Source organism: Topomyia yanbarensis, chromosome 1 (genome assembly GCF_030247195.1).
Source record: "Topomyia yanbarensis strain Yona2022 chromosome 1, ASM3024719v1, whole genome shotgun sequence".
NCBI classification, from domain to species: domain Eukaryota; kingdom Metazoa; phylum Arthropoda; class Insecta; order Diptera; family Culicidae; genus Topomyia; species Topomyia yanbarensis.
This window is the reverse complement of record NC_080670.1, coordinates 210,417,237-210,439,495: the sequence shown is the minus strand read 5'-3', so window position 1 is coordinate 210,439,495 and position 22,259 is coordinate 210,417,237. Positions and strand designations below refer to the sequence as shown.

The 22,259-nt window shown below is 39.7% G+C and overlaps 2 protein-coding genes across 9 annotated transcripts in view; both read left to right on the top strand.

Annotated features, from left to right (window-relative positions):
- LOC131690804 (cytochrome P450 307a1) overlaps positions 1 to 22,259 on the top strand; it is a 377,105-nt gene that overhangs the window by 225,445 nt on the left and 129,401 nt on the right. The gene's annotated exons all lie outside the window — the stretch shown is intronic.
- LOC131690756 (proton-coupled amino acid transporter-like protein CG1139) lies at positions 419 to 21,701 on the top strand. Of its 8 annotated transcripts, none has more exons than XM_058976778.1 (3): positions 419 to 488; positions 19,204 to 20,796; positions 20,861 to 21,701. In XM_058976778.1, exons 2-3 carry the CDS (start codon positions 19,784 to 19,786, stop codon positions 21,276 to 21,278), a joined length of 1,431 nt encoding a protein of 476 aa, XP_058832761.1. In that variant the 5' UTR covers positions 419 to 488; positions 19,204 to 19,783; the 3' UTR covers positions 21,279 to 21,701. The 8 variants fall into 8 exon arrangements, with proteins under 8 accessions (XP_058832761.1, XP_058832743.1, XP_058832769.1 ...); XM_058976760.1 differs by having other exon boundaries at positions 473 to 560; XM_058976786.1 differs by lacking the exon at positions 419 to 488 and adding an exon at positions 541 to 560 and having other exon boundaries at positions 19,612 to 20,796.

Here is a 22,259-nt window from a genome sequence, read left to right as displayed (position 1 = left end):
AAGTGTCAGATGGTTAGCATTTTTGCATAACAAAAATCGTGAGCTTTGGTTAAGAATGGAGACGAATGGTGTTTCATCGACCAATCCTTCTGAGAACTAACGAAACCAAGCAACTCAAACTGGATTCGTCCTGATTCAATCATTCGCAGAACTGGTGATTGGTCCCTCCGTTTTTCCCCCCATATTGAACTTTGAACCGAGCGAGGATGTTTATATTTTTTCCCAAATGCTGCCAGACATTGATTACACATAGATTACGATTAAACTGACACGCGTCGAAAACAACTATCTACGTGACGCAAAGAACGACGACACGTTCCATTGGATAGTCTCGGGGACATGCTTCAGTGGTCAAGCGAAACAGAGAAAAAATATCGTCGGACCGACCGACTGATCGAGATCCGAGCTACCCCAGTCGGGAAGTGACCGGAATCGGTTGGATCACAATCACAGCAGCCCAGTTGGAGTTTCTGATAGCAATCAGCCGGGTGAGAGAAGTCTTTGTGTGCCGCGTGATATTTGTTACCCAGCTAGTGTAGTAGGCCTTGAGAACGGAAAAGGTGATGTGCTGTTTGTTTGTTTGTTGTTGCGACTGCTACTCTGTGAAGTGACGTAGTTAGACAAAGGGCGAAGGGTTTTTGAACGTGACAATCGGCCGTGACTGTGGTAATTAAAACAAATTTCAGACCTGATAAGGCGTGATGGAACCGGAAGGGTCAACAGTAGCCTTTGAAGGTGACGTGAGAGATTTGGTGTGTGCGATTTACGCAGTTGGGAAATGTGTTTTTCGTGTTATTCCTTGAAGTGATGATAATAGAGGGGATCTGTTGTTGCTTGAATCCGAATCAGAGTTAAGTTATAAATTTAATTACTGTCAGACCCGTAAGATTTTTGACCGCAATTAGTGTTTGAACCTGACACATTTTCGCCTCAAACATGCATGTTTCTATGGAGTATTAACTATACACTCCTAATTGAACAATTTCCACCTAAATTGCTGTAACATTTTCCCCGCATTGGAACATGAGACGTTTTACGAAGTAATAATGCAGATTAGACTTAAAAAAGTTGAATGGCTCTGTGATACTCCTCCTGAACGTTATTAGTACCACATTTTTTTTGCGAGATGGAACTGGATATGGGTGACTTCCGTAAGCCCCAGCTACATTTTTTTCCTCCCCTAAAAAATCAACTGATGGGCGGAATCGACAGCACTTTAAGTCCATCGCCCCGGTGTGGCTACGAAACTTCATCTGGTTGGTTTAGGTGTAAAAAATTAAATCTGCGAACATAAGACAGGATTTTAGTTATTAGTTAACGCAAATTCAAATTGCAACTAGCACTGTTTTGTCCATTCACAGTTATTACTATTAAAACTTTTGCTGTTTTTATTATTTTAATTTTTATTAAAAATAACCCAATAACATCAGAATCACAAGAGATAGGCCAATAATATTTTTGGAAAGATAAGTATTTTGGCAAGTAATTTTTAGAATATTCTGAAGCTTTATTCAAGATATATTGAAAGTCATAAGAAATGTTTTTTATTTCGGCTATTTCTCGAACAAGGGGCTTCAATTTCGAGAGTATTGCAAATAGATACTTTTGACGATATCCAAAGGAACGCGTAAATAATATAAAAAATGGATCTATTATCAGATAACCACGGTCCGAGCTCGTTTGGCATGAACCAGGTTACCAACTTATGTGTAATACTGTCAGAGCAGAGGGTTACAACTAACACCTCCTCTTCCTATCTGTTGGTGCTAATGTTAGGCAATTTCCTGCATTGTGAACATGCAGATTCTTGCTTCTAAAGGATTCTATCAATTCAATTGATAACTGCTCCAAATTATGTGTTTGGGATTTGAATCACTTGCGATTATAAATGGAATCCCTCTTCTGTCACAGTATGTCTATGACTATGATACCGCAAATAACGTGAGTTTCACGTAAATTTGCGACGTCTTTTTTGTTGATTGCTACGAGCTCATTGTTAAGTTTCCTCAATTGAAATACGTTTCTTGAACCAAAGCTATGGAAGCTTTCCTTCCTGCTAACCACATTCTTGAATACAAGTTTTAAGTGTTGCTTTTTCTACTGGAGCAAAATGGCGATCAGTATGAGTGAAAATGGAAAAGAGTAGCTTTTCGTTTCTTTTTTTAATTGCGAATATACAAGTTTTAGTCTTAGGGTCATTCGCTTCTATTCGTCCAAAAAATCGCTGTTATTTTAGACCACAAAAGGAACGCAAAAGTGCTGCTCTTTCTAAATAGAGTCATTTGAAATTGTTTGCGTACAACCAGCAGCCAGTCTACTAAAGAAATTTTGAGCAAAATTTCACAACAATCAAACTGGAAACTGAAGACAAACTCTACAGGGAATCCAATGTCTAAGATACAAGTGTACGGAAAAATGAAGTCACAATATTTTAAGTTCAAATCGGTAAAAATGTAAATAAGTGCCCAGCGATGTTTCTCTCGTTAACCTGTTAACGAATCGGAGCCAATAATCGTGTGTTTTGACTTCCAGCTAGCTTTTCATTTTCGTTTCCAACGTCACGTACTCCCTGAGGTTATCGGGCATTCCAACCTTCTGGAAGTCTTTATAAGGATCTTAGCACTCATTGGTCCTCCATGATGTGGTCGGGTATTCGGTTTTGTCGGATATCGCTCGTCCAATCAATGTCTCGTGTGAGGTAATTTAAAACTTTGATTGTTTCCAGCGGTTTCAAACCGTTAACGATTGTAGTTACGATCGACAAATGGTCGCTACCGTGGAGATCAAAGACTACCGAGTAGGAGCTATTGGATTCGGCTTTATGGCAGCGCTTCCTAGAGCTGTTATATTTGGGGTCACTATTAGAAAACCTTTTGAACAGGAAAACTGTCACGACCACTTTGTTTTGGATTTTTGATCGCGGATTTTGCCAGAAATCCGTGACTAAAAAGCCATCTTTTATTTCGTAAACCTTTTGACTTTTACAGAGAATAGGAAATATGCTTCTTCTTCATATTACTTCTAGGTACAGTACAAGATGCCCCCTCGTTAGGATCGTCAGAAGCACTCTTTCTGACCTTAACACAAGAGAGCATTACAGTTTGTCATGGTCCGTGACGTAGCTCTCTTCAACATTTCTGCAAAAAAGTGCTTATAGCGTCCCTTAAAAGCTTCAGTTTCTCCTCGCGCAATTGGAAACTCAAGTAAACTCTCGTCATAATAGGGACACTATCTCGCATTTCCGCTGCAGGAATAACCCCCATGTGTCTCTCTGCACTTTTCACACTGCCCTGATTGCTATAATGAGTGGTTGTGTGGCCCAATTGCTTGCATTTAGTACAATTCATGACAGCACAGAAAGTCGAACGCGTAGACGAACCTTGTTGAAGAGGACATAATTTAGCATCATAGACTCGACAAAACGTTACGAGTCTGAATGGATATGGGATTTTATTCCGTCTTCACTTGCTGGAGCAGAGGGTTTCTGAAATAGCCAACCCCATACTCCCCGCGGCAGATTCACGCATGTCAAACTCGAATCTGAGAGTACGCCATTTATCTCAACTTTGTGAGTGGGTACGTATACACGGTACTTCTGTCATTTGCTTGCTGTAGACTGGGAATCACAAACCTGAATTTGTTTGGGTGGACTTTTGAAATTTCGGTCGCGGCCGAAAATCGTTCCATCTGAAATTTATTTATTTACAAATCCTCGGCTGACTACCGTTCAGACGTTTTTAAAAAACCACCAATTGTTTCGTTAAACTCAACACAACACTTATCGATCGGGTTACTATGTCCATATGCAGTTCAATGCCGGGGAATACATTGCAGCAGCAGCAAAGCATTTAGAGTGCATGCGGTACGTTGCAAACATAAGCATTTCTACGTTAGAAACTTTGACAGCTACTGTAGAAATGTGTTAACTGAATTTTAAGTTGAAATAGTACGCCAACGTCTTCAATTATGCGACTGAAATAAAAAGTCGCAAAAACACAACATATTTCGTAAAATCTGCTTCAAATATAAAGTGTAAATATCGGACTAGGGCTCGTTGATGCAAGAGTCTTTTAAAAAACGGAAAGAAATGCATCCGATTCCGACAAAGTAGTTTTGTTTAACCGTCTTTTATTCTTTAATTTAACGATATATGAATTTTCCCTGCGGGCTAACTATTTATTTTTAACAGAGCACTGCATAGTATTTTAAATGGGATCAACCCATGAAAACATCATCGCCATGGTCCGGTAGATCCTTTACAAAAATCGTGTTTTGGGTTATTGAGACGATTTTACGATGTTTTGAGGGTTGTGAAATTAGAAACAGAACACATTCATAGTATTTTTAAAGAGCTGAGAATTTTCTCCGGTTTGTACTAGAAGTTCATCCTTGCCGATATTTTTCGGAGTAAAAAAATTCAAGCGATTCGGATAAAGGACACCATTTCAATCGGCCGATACGAATGGTGATCGGAGGCTGATTTTTCTGGTTTTTGTTTCCAATCAAGTGAAACGGTGATATCCCAAGAAATTTGTAAAATATATTTAGAAATGTTTCACGTTTTCATTCAAATTAAAATTCCTTCATTTAAGAACTACATTTTATAGGATAATCCTGAAACATTCAGATGGATCATGGATTGGTTGTAAAGGTATCGTTAGTAACAAAGCGCAATTGTACCAGCTATAGCTATAGTCGAATTCAAATAAATATATTTAAATTATTGCCTGTATGAAACAGTTGAAGCGATGTACAGGATGCCGAATATTAGGTGCTAGCAAGTCGAGCTTGCGATGCAAAGGCGTATAGAGAGTCTGACCGCACACATAACTGACCGAACAGTTCTCTTTGCCCGCTCAAATTTGCAGTTTCCCCAAGCTGAAGCAATCATTATGGTTGACATATGTGAGTGTGTCATCGTTTCACTCCTGTTACAACATATCCCGTGCAAACCGCATGGGGTGTCCTGTCCTGTCTACAAATACTTCAGATTGTCTAGTGTGGGCTCGAAAATCACCGCGAAATAACAAGAACTGTACCGACGCGACTTGGGTTCACTGGACTTCATTTGACTGATGTTGTTACAAACGGATCAGTTAACGGAACCATCCAATTTATAGCCTCAGTAGACTTGGTAATCTCGTCGAAGTTAAATCGTCGATTAAAATCGTTGCTCGGACGAAGCATTTATTGGGATAGAACTGTTAACGTCGCCGAAAAGCTACTGTTGTGTTCGGTGTAAGCGATCTCTCTGAAAGAATGTTCATCCAGCAAAAAAGAAGGCCCCGTTTCCAAGACCAGGAGCAAAAATGGGACTGAAGCGACTGGGAGAATCAATGTACTTGATGGATAAGGGTTTTCCGAATTGCTAAGTGCGTTGATTCAAAGATTAGTCCCACTTTGAAGAATTTTAATTGAGGCTATTTCGAGATTTTTCCCGATGAGTTTAATTATTATCGAAAGCGCATCGGTTCTCATGCTCAATAAGGTTTCAAATTGATCGACAGTAGTTTTTGAATCGAAAGCAGACAGATGCATTCGAAGTAATACATAAAAAAGAATGTAGAATATTTGGTGTGATTTAATCGTTGGGTATCTTACACAGTATCAATTGATTTTAAAAATTGCTAGAACCGTCCTTCGTTTATTTAGCTGCAGATATCTTCGTACCATATACTGCGTTGAGAAACTCGAATCGGTCATCACACCATCGACTTCAACATTATGGGCAGGCACGTAGACATGGTATCTGGGCAAACTTTCGAACTATCTGTCACAGTTAAATACTTGTTTTAATTATTTTAAAATTATTAGTAAGTAGCAAGATTATCTGTGATCCGAAGAATATTACAAAAGGCCTGATTGAGTTTAATGTCTTAAATTTTGAACAGGTAATCGGAGTCTCCGATTATAACTTACAATTTTAACCGTAGTCAACAATCCATCAACCAGATCGCAGTTCCTAAAAATTGTCTTCTGAATAGCAGATCCGTCCGTTGCCTTCGAACACCTAGCGGCTGGTATTTAAATAATATAAGCGACTGTCAAACACTTACGAGCTTCGGTCGGAATAGTCAAAGTTTGGCTGCACAAAAAAGCAGAAATCTTTGATGAAAATAGATCAAATTTAAATGAAACATAGTGTTAGAAGCCAAAATATTTATTCTACATTATTAGGTCCCTAAACAAAAAGTTGTATTTTAGTGATACCTGCAAGTTTATAGAACATATTAAATTAATTGATTAAGCCTTTCAGGATGGAAAAGTCAAAAAACTGATTTTTAGGTCATAATTATAAAAAAACAACAATTTTGCCTCAAAAATGAGGTCCGATATTTTGGTATGTTAGAAGAAGTTATTCAAAACATAATATTTTACAACTTTGTCGAAGACATCGACCTCCTAAATTGTTCTTAATTTTTTTTTGCTTGGGTATTCTACTTTAGTCCAGCCCCAAAGTATTCTATTTAAAAAGTTGCAGAATAACATTGTGAACATATGCTACGAAGAAATGCTGGCTCTAAAATGACGTTTAAAGCCTCAAATAGGTATTGTCCCGCCCTGAATATAGGACCTATTCCATAAACCGAAAGAACCCATACTGCATGATAATAAATCGTCATGAAAACCCGCAATTTTTTTTTCGAGAGCTGTCCTACTGGAGCTAGGTTCTCGGAAGGGCTCCCCGTCAGAATCACATACTACAATTTGCAGATGAGACCAATGTTGCAAATATTCTTCACCAAACTAGTTCATTCGTTCATCCTCAACGCGATATTCGTTGTGTTATTCACCCATACCTCGAATAACGCTACCCCGTTCGCCGCACGAAGGCACCGAATCACCGAAAATGAACAACACAAAGAAACAAAAAAATCGAATCTGATGTCTGCTGTTCGCTGCTTGGTCGCATCGTGGTTTGTTGAATTTAGCCATTCATGCGATGTTCATCTTCACGCATCATTCGGATCGGCAAACGAATGGCTTAGATGATAATCGCCACTAGCCATTCTTCGCTTAGGATTCTTCGTTCTTCATTCCTCCTGCATTGCGTCATAGAAAAACAAATTCTTTGTTCATTGCTGGAAGGGTCACTTTCTTGACCGAAATTGTACAGAAATGCTTGCTAGATATGGTCGAAATTGGATTACTTTTGTTATAAAGAAGTATTAGTAGTACATAATGATTGCTTGTTGATGTCTTTTGGTTAATGATCAGAGTCGAAACGGGAAGCTGCGTAAGCAAAGCAAAACAGATCAATTATTTTTGTAAATCAGCGGATGTCTCGCGAGTAAAAATTAATCAACACCATGTTTCCTATTATGAATCAACTAGACTATTGGAACTTCAATGAATCATTAGTGGTCGAGGTAATAAAAAACAATTTCTGTGTTCATAGAAGTGTAATCGAGCTCATTTAGAAGTTTTTGTCAATTCAATGCATTCTAATTTAAACCAAGCTTAGCCAAATCATCGTCAGATTAAATTAGTAAACCGAACCAGTAGAGTTCGTGGCGGTGCGGATGTGTAAATGGATAGTCCGCATCGTAACCGCAAAAAAATAAAATACAACTGCACCGCTTACCGCAACCGCACTGCATTTACTGCACCGCACCGCGCGGTAATGCCTAATGTCGTTTATTTTGTATAACCATATATAATAAAATATTCTTATTTACACGAAAATTAACTTTGACGGACTCCTCAGAATATAACATTTATGAAAAAAATCAACTTTGCAAGTTTTATTAATAAAATGCCGTACATTTTTAGACAAATACTTTCGAAACAAGGTAAAACATTGTCATTCCTCTATGTATTAGCATAGCACTGAAGTCCTATGAAATGTAGCTGTATTTCATCATTATACATACAAAAACTTTCTTCTGCAGCAATTAATAGGAACACTTTTAATTTAATTATCCTTCAGCTAATTGAAAAAGTGGAATAATGAAGTTGTATATTTTTTTCTTTCAATTTTCATATTTGCAATGAATTTGACAGATGAAAATGAAATGAACGTTTTTCTCATTTACGTAGTTAAAATCATCTTTAATTCTTAAAGGAAATTCACCAAAAAAATTAAAGGAAAACACCAGTACTTCTATATATTATCCCAGTACAGTGACATAAAATATGTTGAATTTTATCAATAAGAACGACGCCATATTTGATGAAAAATCGTTCTACACATAACATCTAATCAGGAATCCCATCTCAACCGGTATAAAGTTGTTGAACTTACCAACTTTTGCGAGGTCTGGGAGGGAGGAGGTGTTAGACATAACACTTTGCTCTGATAGAATTTTGCATGAACTGGGAAATTGGCAGGTTCCAAATGAAACTGAACCGTCTCTATCCGATCATAAATATATATTTTTCGAGCATTTTGATGTCACCTTCAATGTGGTGACATATCGTAATCCTAAGTCTACAAACTGGGACCTCTTTTTGGAAAACTTAGCGACTAAATTTCATGGATATTTTCCGAAAATTAGTCAACTAGACGACTTAGATGACGTCGTGGATACGACAAACTCATTCATATTAGCATCCTACGAAGAAGCTTGTCCACTTCGTACTGTTAAATCGACTAGGGGAACCCCTTGGTGGAGGGCTGAGCTTGATAGAATGAAGAAAGTTATGAGAAGAGCTTGGAACCGGCGTCAGCGTGATGACTCCAGGGCTTTCAGGTCAGCTCGTAGTGCATATAAGAAATGTCTTAGATCTGCAGAACGGGCTGGCTGGCAAAGCCTATGCACTAATGTCTCTAGTCTGAACGAGGCTAGCAGATTAAATAAAATTCTCTCCAAATCGAATGATTTTCAGATGAACTCCTTGAAAACCAGAGATGGTGTTTATGTGACAGACGAAAAAGATGTTCTTAATTGTCTCTTCGACACACACTTTCCAGGTTGTATCGATCCGGAGTTGATCAATGTTCACAGATCTCATTCTGGTGATTCGGACTCGTGGGCGCTAGCACGCACATTGGTTTCCACTGAATCGGTCAAGTGGGCAGTTGACAGCTTTGCTCCATACAAATCACCCGGAAAAGATGGGATACTTCCCGTGCTACTGCAAAAGGGATTTGATATTCTTAAACATGTCTTGAAAAAGATTTTGCTTTCCAGTCTTGCTACCGGGTATATCCCGAAAGCATGGCGAGAAATAACTGTTAGATTTATTCCCAAAGGGGGGCGCTCAAGCTATGAAGAAGCCAAGAGTTTTAGGCCTATCAGCTTAAGTTCTTTTCTTCTGAAAGCTTTGGAACGGATAATCGATCATCACATCAGGAACGTTAGTTTAGTTGAATATCCTCTGCACAAAATGCAACATGCATATCAGTGTGGGAAATCCACGATCACTCTGCTTCACGATGTTGTTTACAACATTGAGAAAGCCTTCTCGCTCAAGCAATCTAGCTTGGGTGTATTCCTAGATATTGAGGGTGCTTTTGACAATGTGTCCTTCCAGTCTATTCTGGAAGCGACGCGCGGTCATGGGATACCTGCATGTATCTCAGGTTGGATAAACGCAATGCTTAGTAACCGCATACTTTTCTCGTCACTGCGACAGGCTGAGATACGGAAGTTGAGTATTTGCGGTTGTCCTCAGGGCGGCGTTCTGTCACCTTTGTTATGGAACTTAGTAGCTGACGGCTTGTTGAAGAAACTCAATGAGCTTGGATTTCCAACCTACGGGTTTGCTGACGATTACCAAATACTAATTACTGGATTTTGCATCGGAACAATCTTTGACTTGATGCAACAGGCATTAAGAGCTGTCGAACAGTGGTGTCGACAAGTTAAACTATCAGTTAACCCAAGCAAAACTTCAATGGTTCTTTTCACGAAGAAGCGAATAACAACCGGGGTTCGTCCCTTGCAGTTCTTTGATTCTGAGCTGCTGTGTGCAGATCAAGTCAAATACGTTGGAGTCATATTGGATTCCAAACTGAATTGGTCTGCTCACATTGAGTTCAGAGTCAAGAAAGCGTGCATGGCCTTCGGGCAGTGCAGACGAACTTTTGGAAAGACCTGGGGTCTCAAACCTAAATACATCTATTGGATTTACACGACAATTGTACGTCCAATACTGTCATACGGATGCCTTGTGTGGTGGCAGAGGGGAGAGGTGGTGACAGTCCAGTCAAAGCTAAACCATCTGCAAAGAATGGCGCTCATGGCGTTGACTGGTGCTTTCACCACGACTCCGACTGCTGCTCTTGAGGCACTTCTAAATATCAAACCATTACACATACACTTAAAACAAGAAGCACTATCATGTGCATACAGACTGCAGGTTACTGGGCTTTGGAACAGTAATCATGTTGATCTTGCTACCAGTCATACACGATTGTGGTCACAAATGGTTACATGGGGTGAAGATATTCTTGCTCCCAGCGATATTACACTCACTTGTAGTTTTCCTTACAGGACATTCCATGTGAAGATTCCCTCTCGAGAGGAGTGGTTGTCTGGCTTTATGGAAAGATAACAACAAACGCAAGTGGTCTGCTACACTGACGGTTCTCTGATGGAGGGACGTGCTGGTGCTGGTGTCTACTGTCGTGAAATGAGACTGGAACAATCTCACTCACTAGGTAGATACTGTACTGTATTCCAAGCAGAAATCTTTGCGATTATGTGCGGGGTGCAATCGGCCCTTCAACTGAGTTTGTCCGGCAGAGTTATAAACTTCTGCTCCGATAGTCAGGCTGCAATCAAGGCCCTTAGCTCAGACAAATCCCGGTCCAAGCTAGTGATCGCGTGCCGAACCCAAATCGAAGAACTAAGCATTGTCAACACTATTTACCTTGTCTGGGTGCCCGGACATTGCGGTATTACTGGAAATGAATGGGCTGACGAATTGGCCAGGGCAGGTTCAGCGATTGACTTCATTGGTCCTGAGCCCGCGCTGCCAATTTCGACAAGTTGGATAAGGGAAAAAATACGGTCCTGGGCTTCGTCCGAGCACCGCAATTATTGGAGAAATCTACAAACGTGTCGCCAAACAAAGGCGTTTCTAGAACAACCATGCCCAGTGGTTTCGAAAAATCTCTTACATTTTTCGAAGCTCCACTGCGGCATGCTGACCAGGGCTTTAACCGGCCACTGCAAACTCAATTATCACATGGCAACTATTCAGCGCGCTGAGTCTTTTTCATGTGATCTTTGTGAATCCGACTACGGAACTTCATATCATCTGATATGCAACTGCCCAGCGCTAGCGCAATTGCGATTACGAGTCTTCAGCCGTCCTTATATAGACGAAACCATGTTTGGTCGACTGAAACTCAGAGACATACTAAAGTTTCTTATCCAATGTGGTAAAGAGCTTTAGGCTTATTCGCAGGCAAGTTGAACTACTTGTGAGTTTAATTTACCTGTTGTTTATTTTTTGTTTTGTGCTGTTTTTCCCACCCTTCCAAGTCTACTTCCCCACACCTCCTTGTCCTTTCCTTCCGCTCAGGAAATGATGAAAACACACGGCAAGGCACAAATCCCCGACTATGTACGGGGAACGTGCCATTTGAGCCAATATATTCTGATTCCTGATTCAATAAGAACGACGCCATATTTGATGAAAAATCGTTCTACACATAACATCTAATCAGGAATCCCATCTCAACCGGTATAAAGTTGTTGAACATTTGAAAAACTGCAGAAGATGTATGATTTACAGCATACAGCAGAAATGTTATTACAAATAGGTAATTTTAGGAATAAAATACCCCAAAACCCTAACTTTGTATTTTTCAGGAAACGGATGTATTCTTATTATAATACTAAGATTGCTCCCTTAAAAAATACATGAGCTGTAATTTTCTAATGGCTAGTAATAGTATTTTTTCTAATATTTTTCCATAATGCCAAGGGCAAAAACTTCAATTGAAGTTGGCGGGGGTTGAAAATTGTCCAACCTTTGCAAAATTTGACATCTGGACTAACTTTGACAATTCGTCGCTGATGTGCTATTTTATGACAAGCGCCATTTAGCACATTTCGAGAAAAACGATTTTTAAAGTTTGAGATTAAATATCTTGAAACTTATAAATGGTATAAACAATCCAAAGAAGACAATTGATGCTTCTATCTATTCTGCATTAATCCCTCAAATATTACGAAGATCGGTTGACTATGTTGCGAGTTTTTACTATGAATGTAAACAAAAGTCGCACTCACACGTGTCATAGGCGTGTATTGATGACAAAATTTGTATGGCGTGTCATAATCGTGCATGGAAAATTTTCCATGGAAAAAAATCATAAATTTTTAACTTTTATTCATATCTTTGCGTTCATATGGTCTAGAAACAATCGGTGAAATGCATTTTGAAGGAAATGAGTCAGGGAATCTAGAAAAAATTGTTATGTTTGGTTACAGTGTTGCCAAATATCCTTTATTTTCAGTTTAAAACTAAAACTGTGTTTTTCTTACAACTCGTGTAATTTTCTTTTGAAAATATTTATGCCATTGTGTTCCTCAGACATTTTCACACATAAAAACATCTAAAACTTCAATATAAATTGAGCAAATCCCTAGAAACATTGATTGGAAGCAAAAAACTCACAATTTCTTATCATTTTTCTTGCTATATGTAAGTAACCAAGTAGAATTCCAAAATTCTGAAAACGCCACTTTGTAGAGATTTTTCAAACCAGTAATGTGGCATATTTAACTCAGTTTACCCCAAAATGGCGTTTGTCATAAGATAGCACAACAGCGACGAATTATCACTGTCTTTGAGAAACACAAAACACCGCAAAACCCTACAATAACTTCAAAAGCTTTACTTTCAAAAAGTCACAAAATACTCCTAACTAAAAATATTAGTTGTTAATTTGGTAGAAAATATTCCCAGTTGGACGAACAATGGAGTACGCGAAAAAAAAGTTATGTGGAATACAATTTTGAGAAGGAGTCTTGTAAAACGGACTGCAGAAAAATTGCGAATTTACACAAAAATCAAAAGAGATAGAAATGCGATGTTGAAGAACGAATGATAAGATAATCAACCTAATTTGGACTCCTCCTTATTTTGGACGCTTTTCATACATTTGTCTCCTTTACTGCCAATTCCTCCAAATTCGTTTGGTTTGATGATGATAAGTACATTCTTTGGGTTGTATTTAAGTCTCAGTATTATTAGTTAATCTTTAAGCACTCCAAATTAATCAAAAATCACAGTTGAGAAAATGTCATAGAAAACGATTCATAATTCCATAATTTTGGTGTGTGGCACTCTAGAACCCTATGAATAGGGTAAGCTTACTTTATCATGTTTTTTTTTACTTTTTCCATACAAAAAACAGGAATAAATTTTTTTTTTGATTATTTCCGTAAAATTTAGTAATTAGTGGTATGACATCCTCTTGTAAGCATTAAATTCATTATGACATGTCTATTAGGGTATATATCAGTTTGGGATCTCCAATGATATTAAAAACTTCACATTTTTGCTCTCACGTTTATAAAATCTGAAATATTCAGGTATATTTGAAAATAATACTTGTAATCAAACCAAGAAATTCAAAAATTGGGGCAAAAAATCTTCAATAACTTTGAAACGAATTACATACTTCGACAATATTATGTAGTGTTGATACCTACACATTTGTCTTGAACAATGTTTGCACGAAAAATCACAACGAAAAAAGTTATATTAAAAAAACTAGATATTCAATTATAAGTTGCCATAGAAAACGCCTTGTGAATCGATAACCTTTAGTCCTACAAGCTCAAGTTATTCAACAAAAATCTTCACTACGAGCATTTCCAAAACTTTTTCGAAGACACCAACTTTATACCTCGTCAGTATAAAAAGTTCATTGTATCAGTTAGATCATAGTAAGCCATGTCTAATTTCAATTGTTATCAGATTGTGGGAATATTCATACGAACAAACAATTGGTTTGGCCTCTAGTGAATTAAGTTTACGTTTTTGGCGTTTCCGATAACTGTGTAATAGGCTGAAGAAAGATACAAAATTTCTGTACCTGCTGTTAATGAAAACCATGTCACAAAAATCTCACCTTAAACATCAATCTGTCTTTACAGTACTAGTTAACAGAGTTTAAAATTTTCGCATTCGTGACCATGGCAGAATAAGGCGATATTTTACCTACCAGCAATAAAAAGGCAAACATGCGATGTAACATTGTTTGCTCTCCAACTTGTCTCATTAAGATAGCATTGGATCTCATCTTGGATCTTTTCGCGGTATAATATGAGATGATATGGTCGGTGTTAAGTCAGACCGGACCAAGTAGCAAAATATTGATTTCGAGAAAAGTGGGTTTAAAGTTTGAATCGCTGCAACCTCAGCGTTATAATTGGAAATTATTTTTTGCCATAATTCTTGTTTATGGTTACATATTTCACATTTGGCAAAAGTGGAATGCAGCAGAAGAAATTCTTTACCCAGTGTTATCATTATCTCATTTTTTGATGTTTTGCGACTTAGTCCGGTCTGACTTAACACCGACCATATTATCGCGCCTAATATAAAACTAGCGAATAACTAATGGTTTCCAAAAATTCACAAAAATGAGTAGAGCCTTAGAAACAAAATACTGCAATAATGCGGGGAAATAAATCCTACAATGTAATAGGTATATTAAATGTTTTTCTTAAACTTAATTTATCACGAGGTTCGCAGATGCGAAATTATTGCGCTTCCATATTGCATTGTCAACAAATTCTCGCAATTTCTTGAAAGTTGAAAAGTTGGGTCCGTGCCTACTAAGGATGAAAAAGCTGTGCGATAAACTGCTTGTCGTGAGAATGAGCGAATATTAGGTTTGTTCCAGTACACGGAAGTCACTCCGGAGTAAACAGGAGCAAAAAATCTTTGCTCCTTTTTACTCCGGTTTGCTACCAGAAGAAGAAAAAAGAGAAGAAGAGAGTACAGGAACGATTCTCTCCGGAGTACTTCCAGTTTCTCCTGGTACTGGAACAGACCTATTGTAACCTCTGCTAGTTAACAAAGTTAGCAGGCTGATTTGTGACGTCTGCGCATGCAATGTATGCTGTATAGTTAATTCCTAAAAGGAAATGCATTTAAAAAAAATCGAACTTCATGAAATGCAACCATTTTATATTTTTTATTGGTATCTAATGATTTTTATTTTTCACAACACTCTTCGTCAAGTCTCCCGAATGGGGGAGCAAAAAATAATATTTGCGTTATCCATATTACATCCACTAAAAACTGTTCATTTTACTGCTTAAGATATGTTATTTTTAAACAGTCGTGCTGATTGAACGATTTCGTCGTGATACCAGCAAAACATCAGTAATAGGTTAAATTACTATGGTATATCACCATGTGTAGATTAAAATCAAAACATCATTTTATTTGCCTCATGCCGAATTTTATCACCAGATATGGATTCAATTTCCTTTGAATGCTTGATAAACAAGGCTTCTATTAAGATTGTTGTATATATGTTTAACATATATTGCCTTGATTCGGCTACCTGTTAATTTGACCCATAGTTTTCTACTAAGAACAAGTAGCGCATTGGCTTGTTCCGAACAGTACAACGCATCAGAATACAAATAGGGTGAAGTGCCTATTTTCACCATACTAAGCAAGGTGCCTCACTAATTTGTTAATTTCTCGTCCTACAATCACTGGAATGCGTAAAAATTGACATCAATAGCTTTGCTTCATTGTAAAGAACCAATATAATAACGTAAATGCGCTGAAAACAGTAAAATTCTCGAGTTTGAGCGCAACGAAAACTCGAATCGAGTGCCCCTATTGTTGCGCTACCATTTGACTCGATGCGTTGAACAAAGATGGCAGACACTGCTCTAACCAACGGCTTCAAATGGGTAGGGTGATAATAGAAACATGGCGCAAATGGGCTCATCACCCTATATATTTTCTTCACCAGTCATCATTCTGCGAAGATGAAATTGTAGTTATCTTCGCCAATAGTTGTAAACGATCATCGCTATGGTGAGGAATGGTTTGCTGATTCGTTTATTCGTCATTCACTTCATAGCTTCATCGTGCAGTTCATTCGGTCGCCCGATGAGTAGCAATGCAAGAACGTATGGATAAGGCATTCGGATAAACACGGATTGGCCGTCGGCTTCATTCTTGGGTGAATATCAACAGCAACTTGAATATAAGAGCGAAGAACGATATGGGACGAATGCAACTGATTCATATTCACCGGGCTTCGTTGCGATGAAGATTCTAAAGCAACATTGGATGAGACAGGCGAATGTCGCCCACTAAAATACTGATTTAGGCCAATTGTGATTCTGAATATTATATTCGTTGTACGGTTCAGGTATGTGCGGGCGTAGCGACTCGCGATCGGGTGTATCATCGCGAAGGGGCTCGAACATTTACACGTTAACGTGTTCGATCGCGTGTGCGTTTGTATGTCGCGTGTGCTAACGTGTACCGTGAATCTGATACTTAATTTTGCGTGTACGGTTCAGATTCCAGAAGAAAGTGGGTTCTTCCATATCATTAGAGTTCCCAGTCATGTCGCCGTAGAACGTGTGGTCTAGTGGATATGAGCTTTATTTTTTTGATTGGTTGATCCAACTGAATGCATGGACCTAAGTTGCTAGAATGAAGGACGTGACCGTTTGCGGGTTCGTGTTTGAGACCGCGTTTGTAACTTCGTAAGTACTAAAACGTTCACATAACTACCGGAGTGTTATCAAGTTTGCGTGATCGCGGGCATAGGTGTGCGTAGATTATCGCGAAGGACTTGAGCGTTCGTATGTTGACGTGTTTGTCGCGTGTATAAATTCGATTTTGAAACCCTACGGCCAATCATATATTCGCGGACCGTCATTCTCATATTTAGTTTTCGGTGTACGGATCACATTCTGACAGGGAGTGAGTTACGTTTTGTCTAGTGGATATGGGAGTTATTTTTTCTTAATTTTTCAATTTTATTTTTTTATTAATGAATATGGACCTAGACGGTTAGTACCGAGGATAGAGACTTCCGGACGATTTCGACTCATGATGACGCGAGCGCGGGAGTTTGTAGGTCGACGCTTGAGATCGCATTGGTAAGTTTATAAGTGCTGAGACGTTCACCGTTATCACCGGGGTGTAATCATTTTTGCGAATTCGTGGGTGTAGGTTGCTTGGAAAATCGCGAGGGGCTCTAACGTTTGTACGCTGACGTGATTTTGTAACATATTTGCATGTGTTCTTGAATAGTCGCGCGAACCGTGAGTCTGATATAAAATTTTCGGTGTGCGGTTAGAATCCTGGCAGAGTGGGATCCCTTATATCGATAGGGTTCTCGGTCATGTCACCATGAGACGTGTTGTCTAATAGGCATGAGAGTATTTTCTTAATTGGTCCAGCTGAAGGCATGAACCTAGGCTTCTAGGATCCAGGATAGACCTCCGGACGTGACCGATTCGTAATCGCGCGCGGTTTCCGCTTGAGACCTCGTTTGAAAATGTGTGAGTGTTAAGACGTTCACTATCACCATCTTTGCTGACCCGGCTGAAGGCGGGTGTAGAATGTATAGGACCCGAAAAGAAGAAATAAAAGACAATATATGAGAGACGTAATAGATTAGATAGGTACAAGATACACCTGAAGTTATGATCATCACATGAAAGACATACATTAGTACTTCAAACTCTACCAATACTTGAATGAATCTATTCGTTACTGGTTGATTGTTGGTTATGAGCGGGTAAATAGAGGAAAGGTATAGAACAGAAAAAGGCTCACATCAGCCCTCCCGGCCTCCTCGATACACCACTATCGAGGCGTATTGTAATCAACATCTTGAAGTGGGTTTCTTATACAAATCAAATCCTGAGTAGTCATAATGATTGGTGGATTATTAACATGAGAACTAATTAACCTCCAGTAGTAGAACTTGGTGCAAATAGAAACTAAAAAGAGCGAAGGTCCTTATATTTAGATAACTCTATTGCATCTATTGTGGCTTGATGATGTTTACAATACCGTCAATCCCAACAACCTGAGAGAGGGAAAACCCTGCAAAACTTGAATTTTGAAATAATAGTCATCAGCTTTCGAGCCTCAGTCATCTTTTCTATACCAAAAAATATTTCTACTGATAAAGCGTCATGAAAAGTCCCCCACATTTCGTTTAGATGTTTCATTCTGTATTTCAAAATGACACGGACGCAATGTTTGTTATAGGTAACATGTCTAGCGCCCATTTTTCAATTTTGAATATGCAACGATAACCTTTTTTTTTGATAACCTGTAAAAAAGTTTATTATCTGGCAAGGAATCTGCAACTGGCAGCACAATTAGAAATTTGACCGTTGCGCTGATTATTGCAAACTAAGTTAACCATGGAAAAAGTTTAAATGAATAATACTTAATGCAATAAACAACGATTACAATTTTTTTCGATCTATTTTACCGAAATTAAACATTGTTATTTCACTGAAACTGTGAAAATCGTAATATTTTCAAGTGACTCGTGCCAGTAGTTCACGTTGGAATTTTAATGAAAAAATCGCTTAAATTTCTTATTTTTGGTTATATTTTTCAAATCCGGTTGGGGCTTTATCGCACTAAAAACTTTTCTTTTGACCACTCTAATGAGTACAAATTTAATCGAAATCTCCACTCCAATTCGAACATGTACCGTTCAAGCGTAACCAACCAACAAATCCCAGAACAAAAAGAAACAGAATAAATTCAACTTTGCTCAGACTACCGCAAAAACTCTTTATCGGAAGTGGCGAGATAACAGGGAGTCGACAGGTTAAGAATAGAACACGACTGATTACCCGCTCTCGCAACCAGTTCCAACCGACCCAACCAATCAACCGCACAGCCAACTATGATGGACAGTGCGTCGAGCAAAATCTCCCCTCAAGAAAGTGCTAATCTCGTGCCACACTGTCATTTTCGCTGTGCGAGCGAGCACAAACGCAGCGGCACATGCTTTGATTAAACCCAACTTAGCTTGCCTTGAACCTATCTCTTTGCATCTATCTCTGTCTTAAAAAAAAAAACAAGGAAGACTCCAAATGCCGCTACCTTTACCTCTGCCAAAAAATCGATCCAAAAAAAAAAACAACAACAACAAACTGAAATCGCAGTCCATGCAATAAAGCCTAATTGACAGTGATAAGAAGCGAGGCGCCGCCGCTTGCTGCGATCGACATGCGTTAAGACATGTGTGTACTTTTTTTCGCCTTCTTTTTCCAGGCCAGGTTGCGTGGTTGCCCGGCGACGACGACGCTGGTAGTGGCGGCAACCGAAGACGTGCCCGATCGTAGATCAGGAAATTTCGGTGCCGTCACGACGCCGGAAAGAGTGATAAGAAAAGCGCACGTCTTTCCCGTTCGGGGCAAAGCAAGAACCAAAACAATATCCCCTCCGTTATCTCGCTTGGATGCTGCTGGTTACTTCTGGATTTTTGGTTCCGATTACGTACGGCTCAGTTCGAACGTGGATGACGCAGTAGAATTGGGCGCCCCGGAATCGATAAGTTGACGAGCGGCACCAGCTACGATCAGTGTTGATCACAACTTCGAAGCAATCGGACAGGATCCTCTCTTCTAGCAGCAGCTGTCGGGAAAAGTGAAGAAAAGAAATTGACTTGTTTGTTCTTAGGAAACTGTTGCAGTGAAGCGCTAGCTAACGTTGGAACTTGTTAAAAACCGTGTTTGTCTTACCAGCAAATGTATATCAAGTGTTCTCTAGTGAAGAATCTAACCGGAAGAATAGCTGCACGGTTCTACTGGGTCGTCGTTCTTGACAAGGGTTAAACTCAGCATTTAAAAAAATGGCACCGAATGTACACGATCTTGAGACTGCTCCATTGCTGGATGAAAACAGTAACGACCAGAGATTGAAGCCGTCACCTTTGGATACCCCCTTGAGTGGTAGCCCCAACAAAACCCAGTTCTACGGTTCTACGACCAATCAATGGCAGAAAATAGTTCGCTACGATCCACTACAGCACCGAAAACTGGACAATCCAACCACCAACCTGGACACGCTGATGCACATGTTGAACGGAAACCTCGGCACCGGAATCCTAGCGATGCCAAATGCGTTCAAAAACTCCGGCCTCTACGTAGGATTTTTCGGAATCTTTATCATGGGAGTGATCTGTACCCACAGTATGCACATTCTGGTTAGGTGTTCCCACGAACTCTGCCGGCGCTATCAGGTTCCTTCGATATCCTTCTCGGAAATGGGCCGCTATGCCTTCGAGTCCGGTCCGAATGCTCTGTACCGGCTCGGTCGCCTGGTTGGTGTCCTGATCAACTGCTTCCTCATGGTGATGCAGATTGGTTTTTGCTGTGTGTACTACCTCTTCGTAGCCGTCAATCTGTGTGACTTCCTGGCCTATCTATCGATCCAGGTTGACGTCCTCACCGTGCTACTGTGCTTGCTGGTCCCACTGACGGCGATGAATATGATCCGAACGCTGAAATATCTTACGCCGACTTCGCTGGTAGCGTCCGTACTGGCGATCTCCGGAATCACGATCGCGTTTATGTTTCTACTGCAGGATCTACCGCACAGCAGCTCGGTGGCGCCGATATCCGAGTGGAGCACGATGCCACTGTACTTCGGAACGGCCATGTATGCTTTCGAAGGAATCGGTGTTATTCTGCCGCTGGAAAACAATATGAAAACGCCGAAGGATTTCTGCCGGTGGAACGGAGTGCTGAACACCGGTATGACCATCGTCATCTGTCTGTACTCGTCGGTTGGATTCTACGGATATCTCAAGTACGGTGATGACGCACAGGGTAGTATCACGTTGAACCTGCCCAACGAAGAATTGTAAGTAGTCTGAAATCAAGAGAATGGAAAGCAAATTGTAATCCGTCACTTTTTTACTATCTAGGTTGGCGCAGCTGGTCCGGTTGCTAATGGCAACGGCCGTGTTCGCATCCTACGCGCTACAGTTCTACGTCCCCATGACCATCGTAGGACCGGCGGTACGCAGCTGGTTCGATTCTCAGAGCGCTCAGAGTGCAGCCGAATACACCGCCCGGATTGCACTGGTTCTGTTGACCTTCACCCTGGCAGCGATCATTCCGAATTTGGGTGCCTTCATCTCGCTGGTTGGTGCCATCAGTACTTCGATGCTGGCCCTGGTTTTTCCGCCGCTAATCGAAATCATCACCTACTGGCCGGGTCGGAAGTACGGTCCCGGAAACTGGATCCTTTGGAAAGATATCGCTATCTGTTTGTTCGGATTGTTTGGGTTCTTCATCGGGACCAGTACGAGTCTGGTGGAAATCGTCACGCACTGGGAATAGTGTGTTGAAGTGTTGTTAATTTAAGTGATTTAACCGCATAGTGTTCGTTATAGTGTAGGTTCCTTCGGAAGGGAAAGGCAATCGCGTTGCCTTAAAATCGTGCCAAAATGCGCTTGATCCGAGTGAGCATCCCTCCGGATGCAACGATACTGGCGAACAGATGGAAGGGGGTGTTGCCAGAATCGCGCGAACTTATTTGTGATAGTATAGGTAAACTGCTCCTGTGAGGCTAGGTTTTATTGATTAGAGGGAACTAATCGAGGTAGGCTTGGTGTTTTTGACGATATGAGTAAAGTATATTTATTGTTTTGTAAAGTCGATAGTGAAGTTACTCTTTCAAACAGATGGAAAACTATACCAATAATGTTTAAAAGTGAATTTATTGTTATTTTATAACTTGAATATAAAATGGATTACCAATCAGATTTAATTTGTTTTTCAATTCCGAACGTTGCAAATTCTTTCGTCCAATCATTCAATGTAGATTTGTTTACATCACGGGCTAGTTGAACTTTGAGGCTGACACTTCAAATGAACGATGATGCAATAAACAGCAGATGTTGCTTGGATGATGCAGCGACGAATCCATTATCTTTATCGTAATGGTTTTTTTCAGAATTGAAGAGGCCTTCTTCATGGAAGTTATTTGCAAAAGCATTCCCTACGTGTGTTTAGAATATATGGTACCGTATATTGTGAACAGTTGTCAAAACAGTGCTGGTACAGTGTCGAATTTTGCATCGGCCTCCCCACATTTGGACAGACCTATCCGTTTCAAGACTTGATCAGGGCCAAAAAGTATTGATTTCCCATAAAAAATTTCTGCATATTCACGGTAGAATGGTAATATAAACAGTTTAAGCAATGCAACGCCATCTGCAATTTCTTTTGGTTCTGTGTTGCAGTTTTCGATCAATATACTATTTTCCGTTAGGCGTCATAAGACAACGGCAATAGAGTGTTTGGCTGCCATCACGATTC